This window comes from Salvelinus sp. IW2-2015, linkage group LG26 (genome assembly GCF_002910315.2).
Source record: "Salvelinus sp. IW2-2015 linkage group LG26, ASM291031v2, whole genome shotgun sequence".
NCBI classification, from domain to species: Eukaryota; Metazoa; Chordata; class Actinopteri; order Salmoniformes; family Salmonidae; genus Salvelinus; species Salvelinus sp. IW2-2015.
In genome coordinates this window covers 36,490,185-36,507,243 of record NC_036866.1, presented here as the reverse complement: position 1 = coordinate 36,507,243, position 17,059 = coordinate 36,490,185, and the positions used below count along the sequence as shown (strand labels likewise).

Genomic DNA, 17,059 nt, shown 5'->3' with positions numbered 1-17,059 from the left:
ATAACAACCATATAAACACACACATTCAAGAACACACCTAGAAACAATTAAGAGCACACACACACACACACACACACACACACACACACACACACACACACACACACACACACATACACACACACACACACACATACACACACAACAGACAGGTTGTTATCCTCTATACTTACTGAAAGGTCAACGTTGCAAGGAGCTACACTATTGGATGTCAATGTGGTATGTTGTTGTGCCTCATTTTGTATGAATAAGAACAAAGACATGGGGTGTGTCAGACAATGGCACGTTGGTCAAAAGTTGTGCACTTTATAGGGAGTGAGGTGCCATTTGGGACGGACTCGTGGTGAGTCTCCAAGGAGAGCTGATCAATCTTGGGAGAGAATATTGCTAAGTGCAGTAGAGCGGTGAGGGCGTATATATCCAGCTGAGATATTGGTATTGTGGGGTCAGGATGTTCAATACAGTAAAAATATGTCTGCAGATTCACTGCATGACTCCAAAGTACTCCCAAAGGGGGAAAAAATGCTGGTGCTTGAACAGGTCAGCACCTTATTGAGTGGCCTGAATAGAGCAACTTTTTTTTGGAGCCAGCGTTGAGTCTATCCTGTCAATGCCTCACACTGGGTTTCTGTAGCTTGTTTTTTTAAAACACATTTAATCAGGAGTACCCATTGAGACGATTTACAATGGTGGACTAAGGACAACAATACACCAAATTAAAAATGATAATAAAAATAAAATAAAATAGAATTTACAGAATCAACACAACAGCTTCAAACATCACACATACAATTATTTGCATTAAATCCAAACAGTTGCAATTATCACTAAATGAATTTAACATTAAAGTCCTAAACTGCTCTAGAGACACCAGAGAGTCAAGAGTTTGGTAGGCGTTTCCAAAAATGGGGGCACTGAAACTGAAGGCGGATTTACCGAGATCGTTACGTACTAGTGGAAACTCGAGAGTTAACCATCCCTGTGAACGGGTTGGCTGTCTCATATTTTTTCATTTTAACAGTGAAGTGAGGTAGGTCGGAAGCTTGTGTAGTAGAGCTTTGTAAACAAAGAGGGAATAATGTAGTGATCTACGGGAGTTTAATGAGGACCAGACAACGTTTTGATACAGGATGCAATGGTGAGTATTACAACTGTCACCTGTTATAAAGCGAAGGGTGCTATGGTAGACAGCATCCGAGGATTTAATAGTAGTGGCTGCTGCAGTCCCATAAATGGTGTCCCCATCGTCAAGAACTGGCAGGAAAGTTGACTGTTTAGGCAGAGGCATTAAATCGCAGCTTTTTAACTAGCTCATACGTACGTTTTTTTATAAGTCAAAAATTATTCTCAATCCAAAAGCCCAGATATTTATAGGCGGCAACCGGCTCGATTAAACAACCACCCAATGCATAAATGTGTAGACCATCTTAATTATTTCTACGAGAATTAGAAAACAGCATACATTTCGTTTTTTCCCCGCATTAATTTATTTTAAATCAACAAGGACTTTCTGCAAGGTGACAAAAATCTAAAATTGCAGCTCCAACAGCCTGGTCAGCCATAGGGGCAATAGCGTTCATAACAGTCTCATCTACATACAGATGAATGTTACAGGTTTTTGCAGAGAGACCATTATGATTTATATAGTATAAATAGTAAAGAGGACACCTTTAGGAATATCGAGGTAACTTGACCTGACACCATCAGAAAAAACACATTGTGTCCTGTCTGACTTGCACGACGCCTGGTCGAGGCCCATTGCAGACAACCTTTGAATGAGTAGGGGATGGTCGACAATCTCAAGCCTTGAAAAGGTCTATAAATATGGCAGATTCCTATGATCTAAGCAATTTAATATATAATGTAAGTGTAGATGCTGAAACTGTGCTCTAAAACCAGACTGGTACACATTAAGAGTATAATTCAAAGAGCAAAAAATGTTATTAGCTGAGAGTTTGCCAGTGATTCTAATAATTTTGCAAGGCAAGATAGTTTAGAAATTGGGCGGTAGTTATCTAGGTCAGAAGGAACTCCAGCTTTGTGAAGGGGGAAGACAGGTCTTAGGGATATCACCAGAAGCAATTGTTTAATAAAAAATCTAGGTCAAAGGTTCTACAATGAGGGGGGCAGAAAGCTGCAGTAGGAAGGGATCAAGCCAATCAGCTCCTGAGGAGTTTTTCACATACATTTATTGCAAGGCACTTAATACATCATTGACATACTGGGTAGGTCACTTGGTGGGCAAATAGAGTTTTACATGATCGACTCCACTGAAACCCAACTCCTCTTTTGATGTGTATGGAGAGTTTTGACACGACAACAGGGCAATCGTAATTAGTGTTTCTCAATGTGTGTGTGTGTGTGTGTGTGGTGTGGGTGTGTGTGTGTGTGTGTGTGTGTGTGTGTGTGTGTGTGTGTGTGTGTGTGTGTGTGTGTGTGTGTGTTGTGTGTGTGTGTCTGTAATAGAGGCCTACCTTCAGTCTCCACAGGGGGTAGTTGGTAGAGTCTGTGACTCGGTTGAAGAACCTAGTAGTCTTAGTCCCTGCACTCAGGAGGAACTCCGCAGGCAGCCCCTGTGTCTGAGAGATGTACCGGATCTACAGGAGGATGAGGAGAAAATATCAAATAACACATCAACTTTTCATTCAGAGTTTCAAACACAATCAGCCAAACAGCATTCAAATGCAGACGTGCAAAATAAGGCACGCTTAATTGGATATTGTTAGTTTTGCCCTTTAAGGCGCAAATTTGTTTGACTGAAAATGTTAGTCAGTCAGACTTGGAAAATTATTGCTGGCACAAATATTTAGGGTGATAACACTCAAATAATCACATCTGGTAAATATGTTCACTGCAGAGGGAATATGCCCAGACCCAGATTCACTATAATCCATTACTGATAAAATCCCAGTGTGTTAGGCCTTAGCTGTGGCACATTTTCACAGCAGGGTCAATCTGGCAAGGTCATATCGTCAGGAAAAACTCTTGGCCCTAGCCATGATTCACGACTACGGTCATGAGATTTAGCCCACCATGTGACCTACCCAGTAAAAACTCCTGTATGTAACTCTGAGCCAGTGTGCTTGTGTCTGGTACCCCGTGTACATAGCCAAGTTATTATTACTCATTGTGTATTTATTATTACGTGTTTTCATTTTCTATTATCTCTCTATTTTCTTTCTCTCTGCATTTTTGGGAAGGGCCCGTAAGTACGCATTTCATTTCTAGTCTACACTTGTTGTTTACAAAGCATGTACAGTAACTAATAAAAATGTATATGATTTGTTTAGTTCTGTGAGTGACCGGGATGAGGCCTGAGTGTGTGTGTGTGTGTGTGTGTGGTTCAAATCAAATGTATTTGTCACATGCTTCGTTAACAACAGGCGTAGACTAACTTACTTGGTTGTGCGTATGTGCGCATGTGTGTGTATGTGTGTGTGTGTGTGTGCGTGCGTGCGAATGCGCGCGTGTGTGTAGGAGTGTCTCGTCTCCTCCTGACAAACAGGCAGCTCCTGATCCCTCTGTTTATTCCAGCAGATGCCACTGAACCACTTGCACCAATTAGCAGCGCTCCGGTGCTCCAGAGCAACAGATCTCTCTGTTCCTCTCATCTCTATCTCTCTCTCTCGCTCTCTCTCTGTTCCTCCTCTTCCCTCTCTCTTTTATGGCTCTATGGGAAAGCCTTGAGCGAGTATTGCTCAGTCTCTCAGAACAAACCAAGCAGTTTGTTTTTCTCCAGTCCTGAAACATATTATCTCATTTCCAAAGCTCTAATTTGCAAAGCTCTGCTACTAAGCATTGATCCTCTCCCTTCCTCTCTGACTGACACTACTACAGCGTAAGCATGACTTGTAGTGATATAGCAGTCCTCGTCCAGAAGTGGACTAGTGACTCTTCGTATGCCACTTATGTAGAATGCACACCTTGATAGATTGAAATGGTGTTTTGAATTGAGAACTTTCACATTTCCTGTTTATAGTAGCATTCAGAAACAACTTCTTCTAGCTCTTGTCTTGGAGGCTCTCTCTCATTTAGGCATCATCTTCCTGGTTGTCACCCACCTATGCACCCCCCCTTCCCCCCCACGAGCAGACCCTCAGACCTACCTGGTCGTACTCGGAGGCCCCTGGGTAGAGGGGCCAGCCCAGGAAGAGCTCAGCGATGACACAGCCCAGGGACCACATGTCGATGGCCTCACAGAATGGCAGGCCCAGGATGATCTCTGGAGCTCTGAGGACAGAGAGATATAGCATTGTTAGATCCAGACCAATGTGACAAAGGGGGGGGGGGGTCAGCTGTATGAGCTATGGAATTGACCACACCTTGTCTCTAACCGGGAAAAAGTCCATGATGAGCTTGAAACCAACACAGACAAAAGGCCCGTTCACTGCCATTGAAGTTCATTTCTGCTCGAGTTGAACATGATCTCTGTGACCGTCTGGGAAATTGCATTTGAAAGTCTTTCGTTTTGGATTGAATCCCGTCCCATGTCAAACGAACATTTGTCGATGTAACATTAGCTTTAGTTAAATATCTCATTTGGAAGCAGCAAACAAATGAGTGACATTCACTTTCTTTTCCCACCCAGTATGTGTTCAGGGAGAACAGACCAATGTAATGGAGAGAGGAGCTAGACTAGCTAGAAGAGCTCGACTCAGGCACTTCAGTGTTAGGAGCAGCAGATAACCCTACCAAAACATAAGACAACTAGGCAGCTCTATTAAAAACATCCCCTAAACAAACATTATTTAATTAGACTACAATGCCAGCAGCATTATCTCAACGCTCCGCCCAAGATAAATTAATCAATCAGCCTGTCATTCTCTGATATGTTATTTTACACTGATCTCAGACCAGCTTTGTGCCTTTAATACAAACTCCTCGCTTGTTTAGAGGAGCTTTGAAAAAAGTTGGAATCAAGGACTTTGTTTTCTTTGATTGTCCTTCAAATGGCACTGGCAGTCACGCTGATTCATTTCAGTGCTAACTGTGTGTGTGTGGTGTGGGGGGGGGGGGGGGGGCAGAGCTAATTGACTGATAGCCGTGCAGGAGCCAATCGGGATGACTGATCTCGGGAAGTCTGGCCTCTGGGATAAAAGGCGGGGAGGGGAGGATAATCTGGGGAAGAGGATGGGTCTTGGTTACGGTGGCCCAATGTGAATCAATTGTGCCGCCATGAAAGATAAAATCAACGTAAATATCCACAGAGTCAGAGCAACCCTCGTTCGTCTCCGGGTGGATATTTAGTTGATAACGACAAAGCCGGTTCCTAGACTCCGGGGCCTTTACGCAACACAGGGCCAAGGGGCCACCTCACGAGGGCCACCGATAAATAACTGGGTGTGATTGAACACTGAACAGGAAGAAAAACACTGTCTCGGGTATACGATGTAACAACTGACAAACTATTTAGAAAATTAACATTTTACAGTGGACCCACCCTGAGCTCTGTTACATTACACCAGTTAGGTTATAGTGCAGTCCACTGAGCTGAAGTCTCTGATGAGCCTTAAAATTACTAGCAGACTGCCTCAGTCCCCAATAAGGGAAACGCACTGTGACTTCAGAGTGAACTAGAGAGTGAACTGGAGACGCTGTCTCTTCTCACACACACACACACACAACACACACACACACACACACACACACACACACACACACACACACACACAACACACACACACACACACACACCACACACACACACACACACACACACACACGCATGCACGTACAAGCACACTCACGCACGTGCACACACACATACACAAACTAGAGACGCTCTACTTCATCATAAAACGTTATTAGCGAACATTTAATGGCGCGACAGCAATTCTCTGCTTTAGGCTGATCCTGGAACATTTCTGTTCCCAGTTTGCTCTGAGAGCCCCTCGCCGAGTTCCCAGCGTTTCCTGCCTGCGGTGGTCATGACAACGAGGCGAGTGGAGAGGAGCAGAGGAGCGCAGGCTCTAGGCAGCACAGCAGAAGCCTGGGAGAGAGACAGAGACGTAACGACTGGCCTGGAGCCTGCTGGACAGGCCCGGGGAACAGATCATGTGGAAAAGAGCAGGGCTTTATGGGACTGGGGGGGGGGGGGGCCGGGGGTGTCTTTTGGGGGGCAACGGCTGGGGGAATCGGATCACATTTTCCACATGGGCCTCAGACTCCCTCCTCACAGACCCGCCTCCCTTGTCTATGTGTGAAAGAGATGGCAGGTTTAACACGTGAGAAACAGCTGGGACGCGGCTGTTTCACCAGTGGCAGACTTACACAGGGGATATCGCACTATCAAAAGAGAGAAACAAGACAGTACAAATGAGAGAGGGAAAGGGCGAGCAAGAGAGTAGGAGAGAGAGAGAAAGGGAAGACAGGGAGAAACAGCGAGACAGAGAGCGAGACAGAGAGCAGTAGCCTCTCAAGCGAATATCACATTCACGGAGAGGGCTCAGTAAACACAAATGGTGGTTATTGGGGTCTCGGGGGCAGAGGTGGACACCAGTGTCTGAGAAGGAGGGGCTACTTCCACAACAAAGACACCTTCAACACAATGAGCTGGGCCATCTATCGTGGGTTACCAAAGCACCATTGAGGCGCCTGCTTGGAGAAGATAGCACTGGGCAGGACAGCGTGTGCTGAGCGGCGAGAGGGAGCTTGAGCTATGGGCCAGGAACTAGGTCAGTCAGCACAATACTCCCTCTTCAAACTGCCGGGGTTTCACTTTAGAGAGGTAGGAGGCTAGGAACTTTACGATGAGGGATGCACAGGATCACACACACACACACCACCCCACACACACACACACACACCACACACACAACACCACCACACACACACACACACACACACACCCACACCCACACACACACCACACACACCACCACACACACACACACCACACACACACACACACCAAATAGATTCTATGGTTCTGGCTGACAGGCTGCTTTTCTACACCCCTTCCAGTATGAAATGCATCCGGCAAATAGCCAAGCTTATGGAAAACTACTTTGTAACTTTCCGCTGCAGGAGATAAGCTGTTATTGCATATACACAGATTGACACCCCTCCCAACAATGACAGCTTTCGGTTCCCCCCCAGAGAGAGATAGAGGTCTTTGCTCTGTAATAGCACTAAAATGACACCCACCCCCACACACACACACACCACACACCACACACAACACAACACACACACACACACACACACACACCACACACACACACCACACACACACACACAGAAGCCCTCTTTTTGCATGAGTATATCAGCCCCATTAGGCTTCAAAGCAGAGGGGCCATTGCAGCATGCCAGCCAGGCTACTGAAAAAAGACTTTGAACCGCGACCAAATTGAGATGAAATCAGCCTTGGGAGGAAAACATCATTATATTGACCCCTAGACCACACTGGACCGCACTGGACCGCACTGGACCGCTGGCCCCCATTGCTCCTACCTCTCAGGTCACAGACCTTCCACTCACAAGGTCCTTTCTAGAAGTTACAGCAGCACCCCGCCCTCCCCTGCGTATCCAATCTCCACCTTGGAATATTAGTATCATTCAGCATGAAATGAATATGACACAACAACCAATCATGGGGAAATGGTCAAGTCTGTGCCGGCCGCAATGTTGTTTTTCCATGGTTGACGCTGTGGCACGTTTGATGTCATGGAAGTGTGGATTTATAACAGCGGCTTTGGACCATACTATTTAATTAGAGAGCAATTAGTCCTGCATCTTTAGCTGTGTGCGTGTCTGTGTGCGTGTCTGTGTGCGTGTCCTATGCGTGTCTGTGTGCGTGTCTGTGTGCGTGTCTGTGTGCGTGTCTGTGTGCGTGTCTGTGTGCGTGTCTGTGTGCGTGTCTCTATGCGTGTCTGTGTGCGTGTCTGTGTGGCTGTCTGTGTGCGTGTCTCTATGCGTGTCTCTATGCGTGTCTGTGTGCGTGTCTGTGTGCGTGTCTGTGTGCGTGTCTGTGTGCGTGTCTGTGTGCGTGTCTCTATGCGTGTCTGTGTGCGTGTCTGTGTGCGTGTCTGTGTGTGTAGGTGTGTGTGCACGCACCTCCCCAGGCAGGGATCATGTTGAGGACCGTTAACGTTGATGATGTTGTGCTTGGATGAGTTCAGGCAGAACCTCCCCGGCCAGGCCCTTTCCCATGATCCCTCCCTGGTCTCACCAAGGTCCAGCTGCACTCCACCCAACCCAGTAATGCCAAATCTCCTCACTGCTTCCATGGCATGCAAAACACAGCAGCAGCTGCCGAAGCAGGCCTCTACACAGGCAAACAAGAAGCACACTACCCTTCTCCCTCCCTTCCTTCACTCTCAGTACGCAGAAGCAGATACTGGAAGTTGCCTGTCTCCTGTAGCACACGGGGGCACAATGTCTGTCAGCCCTGAGAGCTGCAGTTAGAGCCGTCCGTAATAGTTCGCAGACGGAGGTGAATAAAGGAGGTTGTGGGTGAAACCGTCAAAGGAAAATGGCAGGTAGTCAGGCGATAACGACTCACCACGTCCTGGTGCTTATGGGCAGAGCTGCTCTGCATGCAAACCTCAGCTCTGCACACACACACACACACACACACACACACACACACACACACACACACACACACACACACACACACACACACACACACACACACACACACACACACACACACACACACACACACACACACACACACACACACACACACACACACACACACACACACACACACACACACACACACACACACACACACACACACACACACCACCACACACACACACACACACACACACACAGCCACTCATTGTGACGTTTGCACCAGAGGGTGGTGTGCTGTGTGCAGTGCAAGGCCTGAGTGGCACTAACATGCACACTGAAGTCAGTGACCTATATCTCTGTCTTATCAGAGTAGGCTTACTATATTCAGCATTTGTTAACGCATAGCTCCAAGCTCTCTTCTTCTGGAAAGTTCCATCGGCCCCACATGTGCAGCATGTGCACTCCATAAGCAGCGGCACAGAAACCCCATCACGTTGACTTACACCTCCAATGTAACAGCTTTAAACTAGACCTCATCTAACAGCTTTCTCAAAGTGTTGTACAAGTCAACACTATGAGGGGGTGGATCCAGAACACTGACCAAGCCTGTGGCAGACTGGTACACTCATTGCTACAGTACTGCATGTGCACTGTGCCTGATGTAACCACACAGACAGTCACATAGAAACAGTCAGGCTCTTCCTTGCATTTGAATCCCTGGCCGAATAAGAGGCCAGTTCTGCTGTGTTCAGGCTGTGAGCTCGTACAGCAGTGGTCCCTGGTCAGGGAGGGCGAGCGGAAGAGAAGCGAGGGAGGCGAGCACTGTGACATCCTCCCAGCTAGCCTCTCATTGACGAGGCCAATCCCCTGGGAGCTACAGGGATGGCATACCCCCCCAGAACGTTTCTTCTGCCCCCCTTTAACTAGGGCAGACCAGACGGGCAGGTGTGCAGAAGGGCAGTGCCGCTCCTCTCCTCCCCAGCCGTACCGCGCTGCAGCTGCTACTCCCGGCTCTGACATCCCGGGTGTTGGGCCGTCAGGATGCTACCATCACCCTGACCTTCCCTCAGCTCGGCTTCACGTCAGTCTCCTGGCAGTCTGGCACATTACCAGTCTGGACCACCGCGTTTACATTCTATTGCCATGAGGTTGAACCATAGACATCATTTGCTGCATATGACATATTTGTCTTGGCATGTGCAGCATTTACACTGGACAACGTTTCTGTTGCAATAACTCTGAAACATAGACATTATATGTATCATAAATATTACTGTATTCATATACTGTACGTATGACGTCCTTGGTTTGAACTGCTCTTGTATAATGGAGTGAAACTCACAGCCCACTTAACAACTCTGAGTAATAGCCTATTTACTGTGAAGAAAACTGGGCTGGTTGAGTTAACTCCATTCAAAGAGCTCTCTGCTTCCTGACGTGATGAAGGGAGGACAGAAAGCTCTTTTGTTATTATGTACAGTATGTTTATGACCTGTCTGCTCTTTTCCCAGCCATAGGGAAGAGATGGGTGGAGGTACGGGTGGGGGAGAGGGTAGATGGGAAATTGGGTGAAAGGTTGGGGTCAAAAGTGTGTGGGTGGGCAAGAAAAGAAACATTCCTGTAGTATGAATTACTGTCCAGCTGTATATTATGTTACCGTGCAGGAATAATTGTGAAAACGTAATACAAATATATTCATCAACAACAAAAAAACTCTGGTGGTTGACAGGAAAAAGCTCTTGTTGGGGAAGGGAAAGTTCTGGCCTGTGGTTTCCCCTATTGCCCTCTCGTCCTCTACAGCCATCACTCCTCTCCCCCTGGCTGGTCTTATGAAAGAAGCCTGGGTCTGGGTCTTTTTCTGCTCTGTGAATGAAGGACTTCACTACCCAGAGTCCCCAGAGATCCATCTCTATAACAGTATGTATGTCCTCAGCGTTTCAGTGGCAACCGATCAACCTACAACTCTTTAAAGGCCTGTTTGATTACACACAATGTGAAGGCCAATGACTGAGGGACCGAGTGACAGAGGGATCGCCCAGCCCTATCCTGCACCTGTGGCCCCTCCTCTGGCCCCAAGGATGGTGGTTTCCTCTGTCAGAGAGGCTGAGATGATGACACACATACACACTAAAAAGAACCAGCCCTGCCCAGCTCAGCCATTACGTGAGGGAGGGCAACGGGGCAGAGTGAATGCTGAATGCCTATTGAGGGCTGCATGATAAAAGGCTTTTAAATGTAGTTTCTGGTCCACCCAGAGCCCCCGGGCCCCAGTCAAGGGATGTAACTAGTTGGGTAAGTCAGGACATAGTAAACTTTTACAGAGACCTTGGGAAATAGTGTCCTTTCATTCAGGGTCCAGTTAACATTATTTGTACTCAAGGTCTTGTAAAGAGGGCTCCATCTCTCCACTCAAAAGGCACAGAGAAGTGCTGACTGTGCTGTCACTGTTTCACCTGTTAATACATTCACATAGCTACCGCTGAGTATCCACAGGACTGGAGGGAGGGAGAGAGGGAAGGAGGGAGGGAGAGAGGGGCGGAGGGAGGAGAGAGAGAGAGGGAGAGGAAGAGGGAAGGAGAGAGGGAAGGAGGGAGGGAGGGAGAGATTGGAAGGAGGGAGAGAAGGGAAGGAGGGAGGGAGAGAGGGACAGAGGGAGGGAAGGAGGGAGGGAGAGAGGGAAGGAGGAGGGAGGGAGGGAGGGAGGGAGGGAGGGAGGGAGGGAGGGAGGGAGGGGAGGGAGGGAGGGAGGGAGAGAGAGGAAGGAGGAAAGAGGGAAGGAGGGAGGGAGAGAGGGACGGAGGGAGGAGGGAAGGGGAGGGAGGAGAGAGAGAGAGGGAAGGAGAGAGGGAAAGGCGGGAGAGAGGGAAGGAGGGAGGGAGAGATTGGAAGGAGGGAGAGAGGGAAGGAGGGAGGGAGAGAGGGACGAGGGAGGAAGGAGGGAGGAGGGAGAGAGGGAAGGAGGGGGGAGGAGAGAGGAGGGGAGAGAGAGGAGGGAAGAGGGAAGGAAGGAGAGAGGGAAGGAGGGAGGGAGAGCGGGAAGGAGATTGGTAAAGTGGGGTATGTAAACATTATATTAAGTGGCATTGTTTAAAGTGGCTAGTGGTACATTTTTACATAATGGGAATTGATGGAAATTATGTAAAAATGTACCACTAGCCACTTTAAACAATGCCACTTAATATAATGTTTACATACCCTAATTTCCCATCTCATATGTATATACTGTACTCTATATCATCTACTGCATCTTGCCATCTTATGTAATACATGTACCACTAGCCACTTTAAACTATGCCACTTTATGTTTACATACCCTACAGTACTCATCTCATATGTATATACCGTACTCTATACCATCTACTGCATCTTGCCATGCCGTTCTGTACCACCACTCATTCATATATCTTTTATGTACATATTCTTTATCCCTTTACACTGTGTGTGTGTGTATAAGGTAGTAGTTGTGGAATGTTAGGGTTGATTACTGTTGGTTATTACTGCATTGTCGGAACTAGAAAGCACAAGCATTTCGCTACACTCGCATTAACATCTGCTAACCATGTGTATGTGACTAATAAAATTTGATTTGATTTGATTTGATTTAAAGGCGAGACAAAAAATGAATAAAGGGGCTTTAGTCTTCTGGTAGAATTACCTGTGATTCTATAGGAAAACCATACTTGAGTAAAATCACGATATGTTCCACTTTAGGTAAACATTCTATGTAAAGGACTGACAAGAAATAAGAAGAACATAAGCCATCCTAGAGCTAGTCAGGCATTAAGGACAGCACAGCACTCGTCTGGTACCCCAAAGCTTTTTTCTGTGCATTTTTAAAAGCCCATACAATATTAACTGGGACAAGTACCCGCACCCCCATGCTGGCACAGGGTGCATGATCAATATTTGAAGAAGTTTATTTCCAAAACGCTATATCCACAAATTTTTCACATTTGTGTTTTCTCATCAGAAATGATTGCTTCTGGCTACCTTCATGTGTGTGTAAAATATTACTGTTCTCAGATGTTTAATTCATAGATTTTAGATGTGTTTGAAAAAAAATAAAATTGCAAAACGCTGTAAAATCCATTGTTTAGGTGGAATGGAACGTTCATATTCTGTATATTTGACTGTGATAATGTGGTTGTCTCACCTAGCAATCTTAAAAATGGGGTGGCAGGAGAGCCTAGTGGTTAGAGTGTTGGGCCAGTAACCAAAAGGTGCTGGATCGATCCCTGAGCTGACAAGGTAAAAATATATGTGGTTCTTCCCTGAACAAGCCAGTTAACCACACTGTTCCCTGGTAGGCTGTCATTTGTAAATAAGAATTTGTTCTTAACTGACTTGCCTAGTTAAATAAAGGTAAAAAAGATAAATCCAAGTTCTGGATGTAAGAGCATCTGTCCAAATGTAAATGTTTTACATACAGATGATCATTTCAAAAACATTTCAGTGAAACAGCGACAACAGATTCAACAGTGATTCAATATCTATTGTACTCTTATCAAACGTAATGTTCCTTGCCGTTGTCTGCTATAGAACTAATCTCTCTAGTTGGATGGTCCATAGACAAGACTGCCATTCCATTAACCTTATTCCAATGTGTGTGTGTGTGTGTGTGTGTGTGTGTGTGTGTGTGTGTGTGTGTGTGTGTGTGTGTGTGTGTGTGTGTGTGTGTGTGTGTGTGTGTGTGTGTGTGTGTGTGTGTGTGTGTTGTGACAGAGAGAGTGGCTGCAGAGCTGCAGCCCCGGTAATTACCTCTTTTACTGTCCTCTATTACCTCTATTTGCGTTCTCCAGATGGACAGACAGACAGACATGAAGGATAAAAGACGTGCCGGACAAGAGCCAGAGCCTGACTGAGCAGTCTAAGCTCATGGCATGGTACCCTGAGTCTGACTACCTGCTCTTGACCCCCTTCAAATGGCCACCATGGCATCTGCCTGACCCGTGGAGCAGCACTACAGTGAGTCACAGCCCTCCACTCTCTCCACTCTCAAGGAGTTCCTGGCCCCGCCGAAAATATGTGGGTCACGACAAGTACTCTCCACCAGGAGGAGCGGTGTGGCAGGTGGTGTCTGTCTCACCCAATCAGCCGGCCAACCAGCCAGCCGGAGACTGTCTGTCTGGTCAGTCAGAGAGCAGAGCAGGAGGACTGTTTAAACCTCAGAGCCCCGATCACTCCGGTCTAATTAGACGGTGTGAGGGATTTTATCAGCAGCTAGAGCTTAACCCTCATCTCTGAGTCTGGTAGAAATGTCTGGCATAAGGGAATCATGCATTGCACATACACAATAAAGACCGGAGCCCAGCAGCACATACAGGAAGTGCTCACTGCTCAGAGACCTCATCAGTGCACACACAGCGTGGAGATTTATAGTGCCTCGGATACAAAGAAGAGACAGAGAGGAAACATTAGCAGTGCTGCAGGGGCCACAGTAGAGCGTCATTCATATTGGATATTTAGTAAAACGCCCGACTCCCCAAAAAGCCATTTGAAATGAGATGCCTGTGAACGCTGGGATGGGATGGAGCCCTGGGAAGACGTGACATGGTGTGCATGCAGTCGTAATGGTTCAATTTTTGAAGTCTGTACTCTTCAAGCTCTCATCAACTTCCCCTTATTAAGTGATTTCTTTCTACTGCACAGTGACAAAGAGCAGGGGGAGACATTTGCAAACACACAGGCTGATAAATCTCCCCCCTCCATCTTCCTACCTCCTTCTGAATCCTCCTCTCAATTAAATTCAAAGGGGGCTTTATTGGCAAGGGAAACATATCTTTACATTGCCAAAACAAGTGAAATTAACAATAAACAAAAGTGAGAAGAAACAACATTTAAAAAAAATATGTCTTGCTCTCCCCCTCACTCCCTCCCTCCACCTTCCCCTGCCTAATTCAATTCTGGGTTACATGCATTCTCTGTGCCTGAGGTGCGGCTCCCTCCCTCGCAACAAGCAGCAAGGACCAGAGGGAGCTGTAACCAAACCTAACCAGTAACCATGAGCCTCCAGTCCAGTCCAGTACAGTACAGTACAGTACAGTACAGTACAGTACGCAGGCAGGCACAGAGGGGCTCTTCTACATATGATATGTCCCCCTGTCCCCCTGTCCGTCTGTCCGTCTGTCCGTCTGTCCGTCTGTCCGTCTGTCTGTCTGTCTGTCTGTCTGTCTGTCTGTCTGTCTGTCCGTCTGTCCGTGCTGTCCCGTTGTCCGCTGTCGCGTCTGTCCGTTCTGTCTCGTCTGTCCGTCTGTCCGTCTGTGCGTGTCTGCTGTCTGTCCCCCTGTCCGTCTGTCTGTCTGTCTGTCTGTCTGTCGATCTGTCCCTGGAGTGCAGCTGTGTGCCAGTTGATTAGACAGTAGTATGAAATGAGCCTCCCCCTGACAGACATACATATAGCCTTACATAGCCACTCATGATGGCACTCTCATCTACAGTATGCCCATCTCTCTCTCTCTCTCTCTCTCTCTCTCATGGCATGCCGTCAGACAGCTAAACGCCATTAGCCACACTGCATTCTTCCCTGGGAGGAATTAGAAATGTCATCGCGTACAGAAACAAAAGCAGGATTATCAACGTTTAGAGAGGAATTGGACATATTAATCATTCCCACTCATTCCCTCATCCATCCTACGTTTCATATCAGAGAGGGGACTTGGAGGCCGTGTTGTAGGGGGTGTTGGGCAAGGTCCATGGCCAAAGTGCCAGGGCCAGTAGTGTGGCTTCTGATTTACCATGCTCATTTAAAAATTGGAGAGAGGTGTGACACTGCAACATAATGCAGCCAACTACTGTACCGCTATCACAAGCCACATGGATACATCTGATGCATCCTCATACAGATGTAGGATCTTCATTTGATCACTCTTTTGTTGCTCAGAATTTTGCTGCACTACAGGAAATGCAAACTTGTAATGTATTTGAGGTTTAAAAGGGATTTAAAGGTGATAATTTCCCCACTTTATAATGTCAGACTTGATTTGCTCTAACAAAATAATATATCAAAACATTATTTTCCTGCTGTAGCAAACTGACTGGCTCGAATTAAGATCCTACATCTGTAGTTCATCGCTCACATGCTTTCAATAAGTTATTGCTGTTTTGTCAATCACTGACTGAAATAGAAATGACAATATTCACTACTCAGCACCTCTGTTGTCAGGCACCAGCAAATGTAATGCATTTTTGCTTCAAACATATTCATAAAATCCCCCCCTGAGATTCTGAACCAAGATAAATAAAGTCAAAACCAGCTCCCTGAAGTCTCATTTGAATGTACAGAGAACACACACAAACACACACTCCTAATTATTACTATTCCTGTTCCCGCTGCGTTGCCACGTTGCCTCAGTTGTTTGTTCACTGCAGTCCCTGAATAGTGAGGGATTTCTCCAATAACAATCACTCACAATGACAGGTCATTCATTTACCCAGCCAGCGGTGCCCTGCAGTCATTTGTAAGTATAGTTATTGTTAATCACCTCTCAATGACAATGTTCTTCTATAGTGATAATCCCCCCCATCTTCTACACAACATGCCCGTCATTAAAGAACGTTGTTTAATCTGCTATTCTTTGTCCTCCCAGTGAAACACAATTATGGCTGGGTAAAAATCAATACAATATGATCCATTTTATGTTCCTTCCTTGAAGACTCAATTAGAATGGACATAATTATGTTGTCCTCTCGCTGGCCCGATTCAAAAGGAATTCTGTGGGAACGGGGGGCAGGCAGACATGCATGATGAACGCGGTCGTTGGGAGGAAACTAAAACAGATTCCGCAAACCATTTTCCGTCAGCCGTGTTGTGCTGTGTTCAGTTAAGTTAAGAGTCTAGCCGAAGCACAGAAGGTCACATGTAGGTAGACAGAGATACATTATCTTGATTAGGCGTCGCCTCCTCTGTCAGCGGGTCAAATGACAAAGGGAGGAGAAATGAATGTAAGATATTTTTGAGCTGGTTTGTTTGTGAAGGGGGCTTGTTGGATTGGACGAGGCAGAGACAGGCTGACGGCGTATATAAAGAGGTGACGACGTATATAAAGAGGTGACGGTGTATATAAAGAGGTGACGGCGTATATAAAGAGATGACGGCGTATATAAAGAGATGACGGCGTATATAAAGAGGTGACGGCGTATATAAAGAGGTGACGACGTATATAAAGAAGTGACGACGTATATAAAGAGGTGACGACGTATATAAAGAGGTGACGGCGTATATAAAGAGTTGACGACGTATATAAAGAGGTGACGGCGTATATAAAGAGTTGACGACGTATATAAAGAGGTGACGGCGTATATAAAGAAGTGACGACGTATATAAAGAGGTGACGACGTATATAAAGAGGTGACGACGTATATAAAGAGGTGACGACGTATATAAAGAGGTGACGGCGTATATAAAGAGATGACGGCGTATATAAAGAGGTGACGGCGTATATAAAGAGGTGACGACGTATATAAAGAGGTGACGACGTATATAAAGAGGTGACGTCGTATATAAAGAGGTGACGGCGTATATAAAGAGGTGACG

General features: G+C 46.4%; 1 protein-coding gene across 1 annotated transcript in view; it reads right to left on the bottom strand.

The window, feature by feature from the left end:
* The window catches only part of LOC111952561 (homeodomain-interacting protein kinase 2-like), a 90,675-nt gene that overhangs the window by 21,336 nt on the left and 52,280 nt on the right, over positions 1–17,059 (bottom strand). The window contains 2 exon segments of the mRNA XM_070435027.1: positions 2,475–2,597; positions 4,107–4,230. Of these exon segments, the coding sequence (XP_070291128.1) occupies positions 2,475–2,597; positions 4,107–4,230 (247 nt within the window).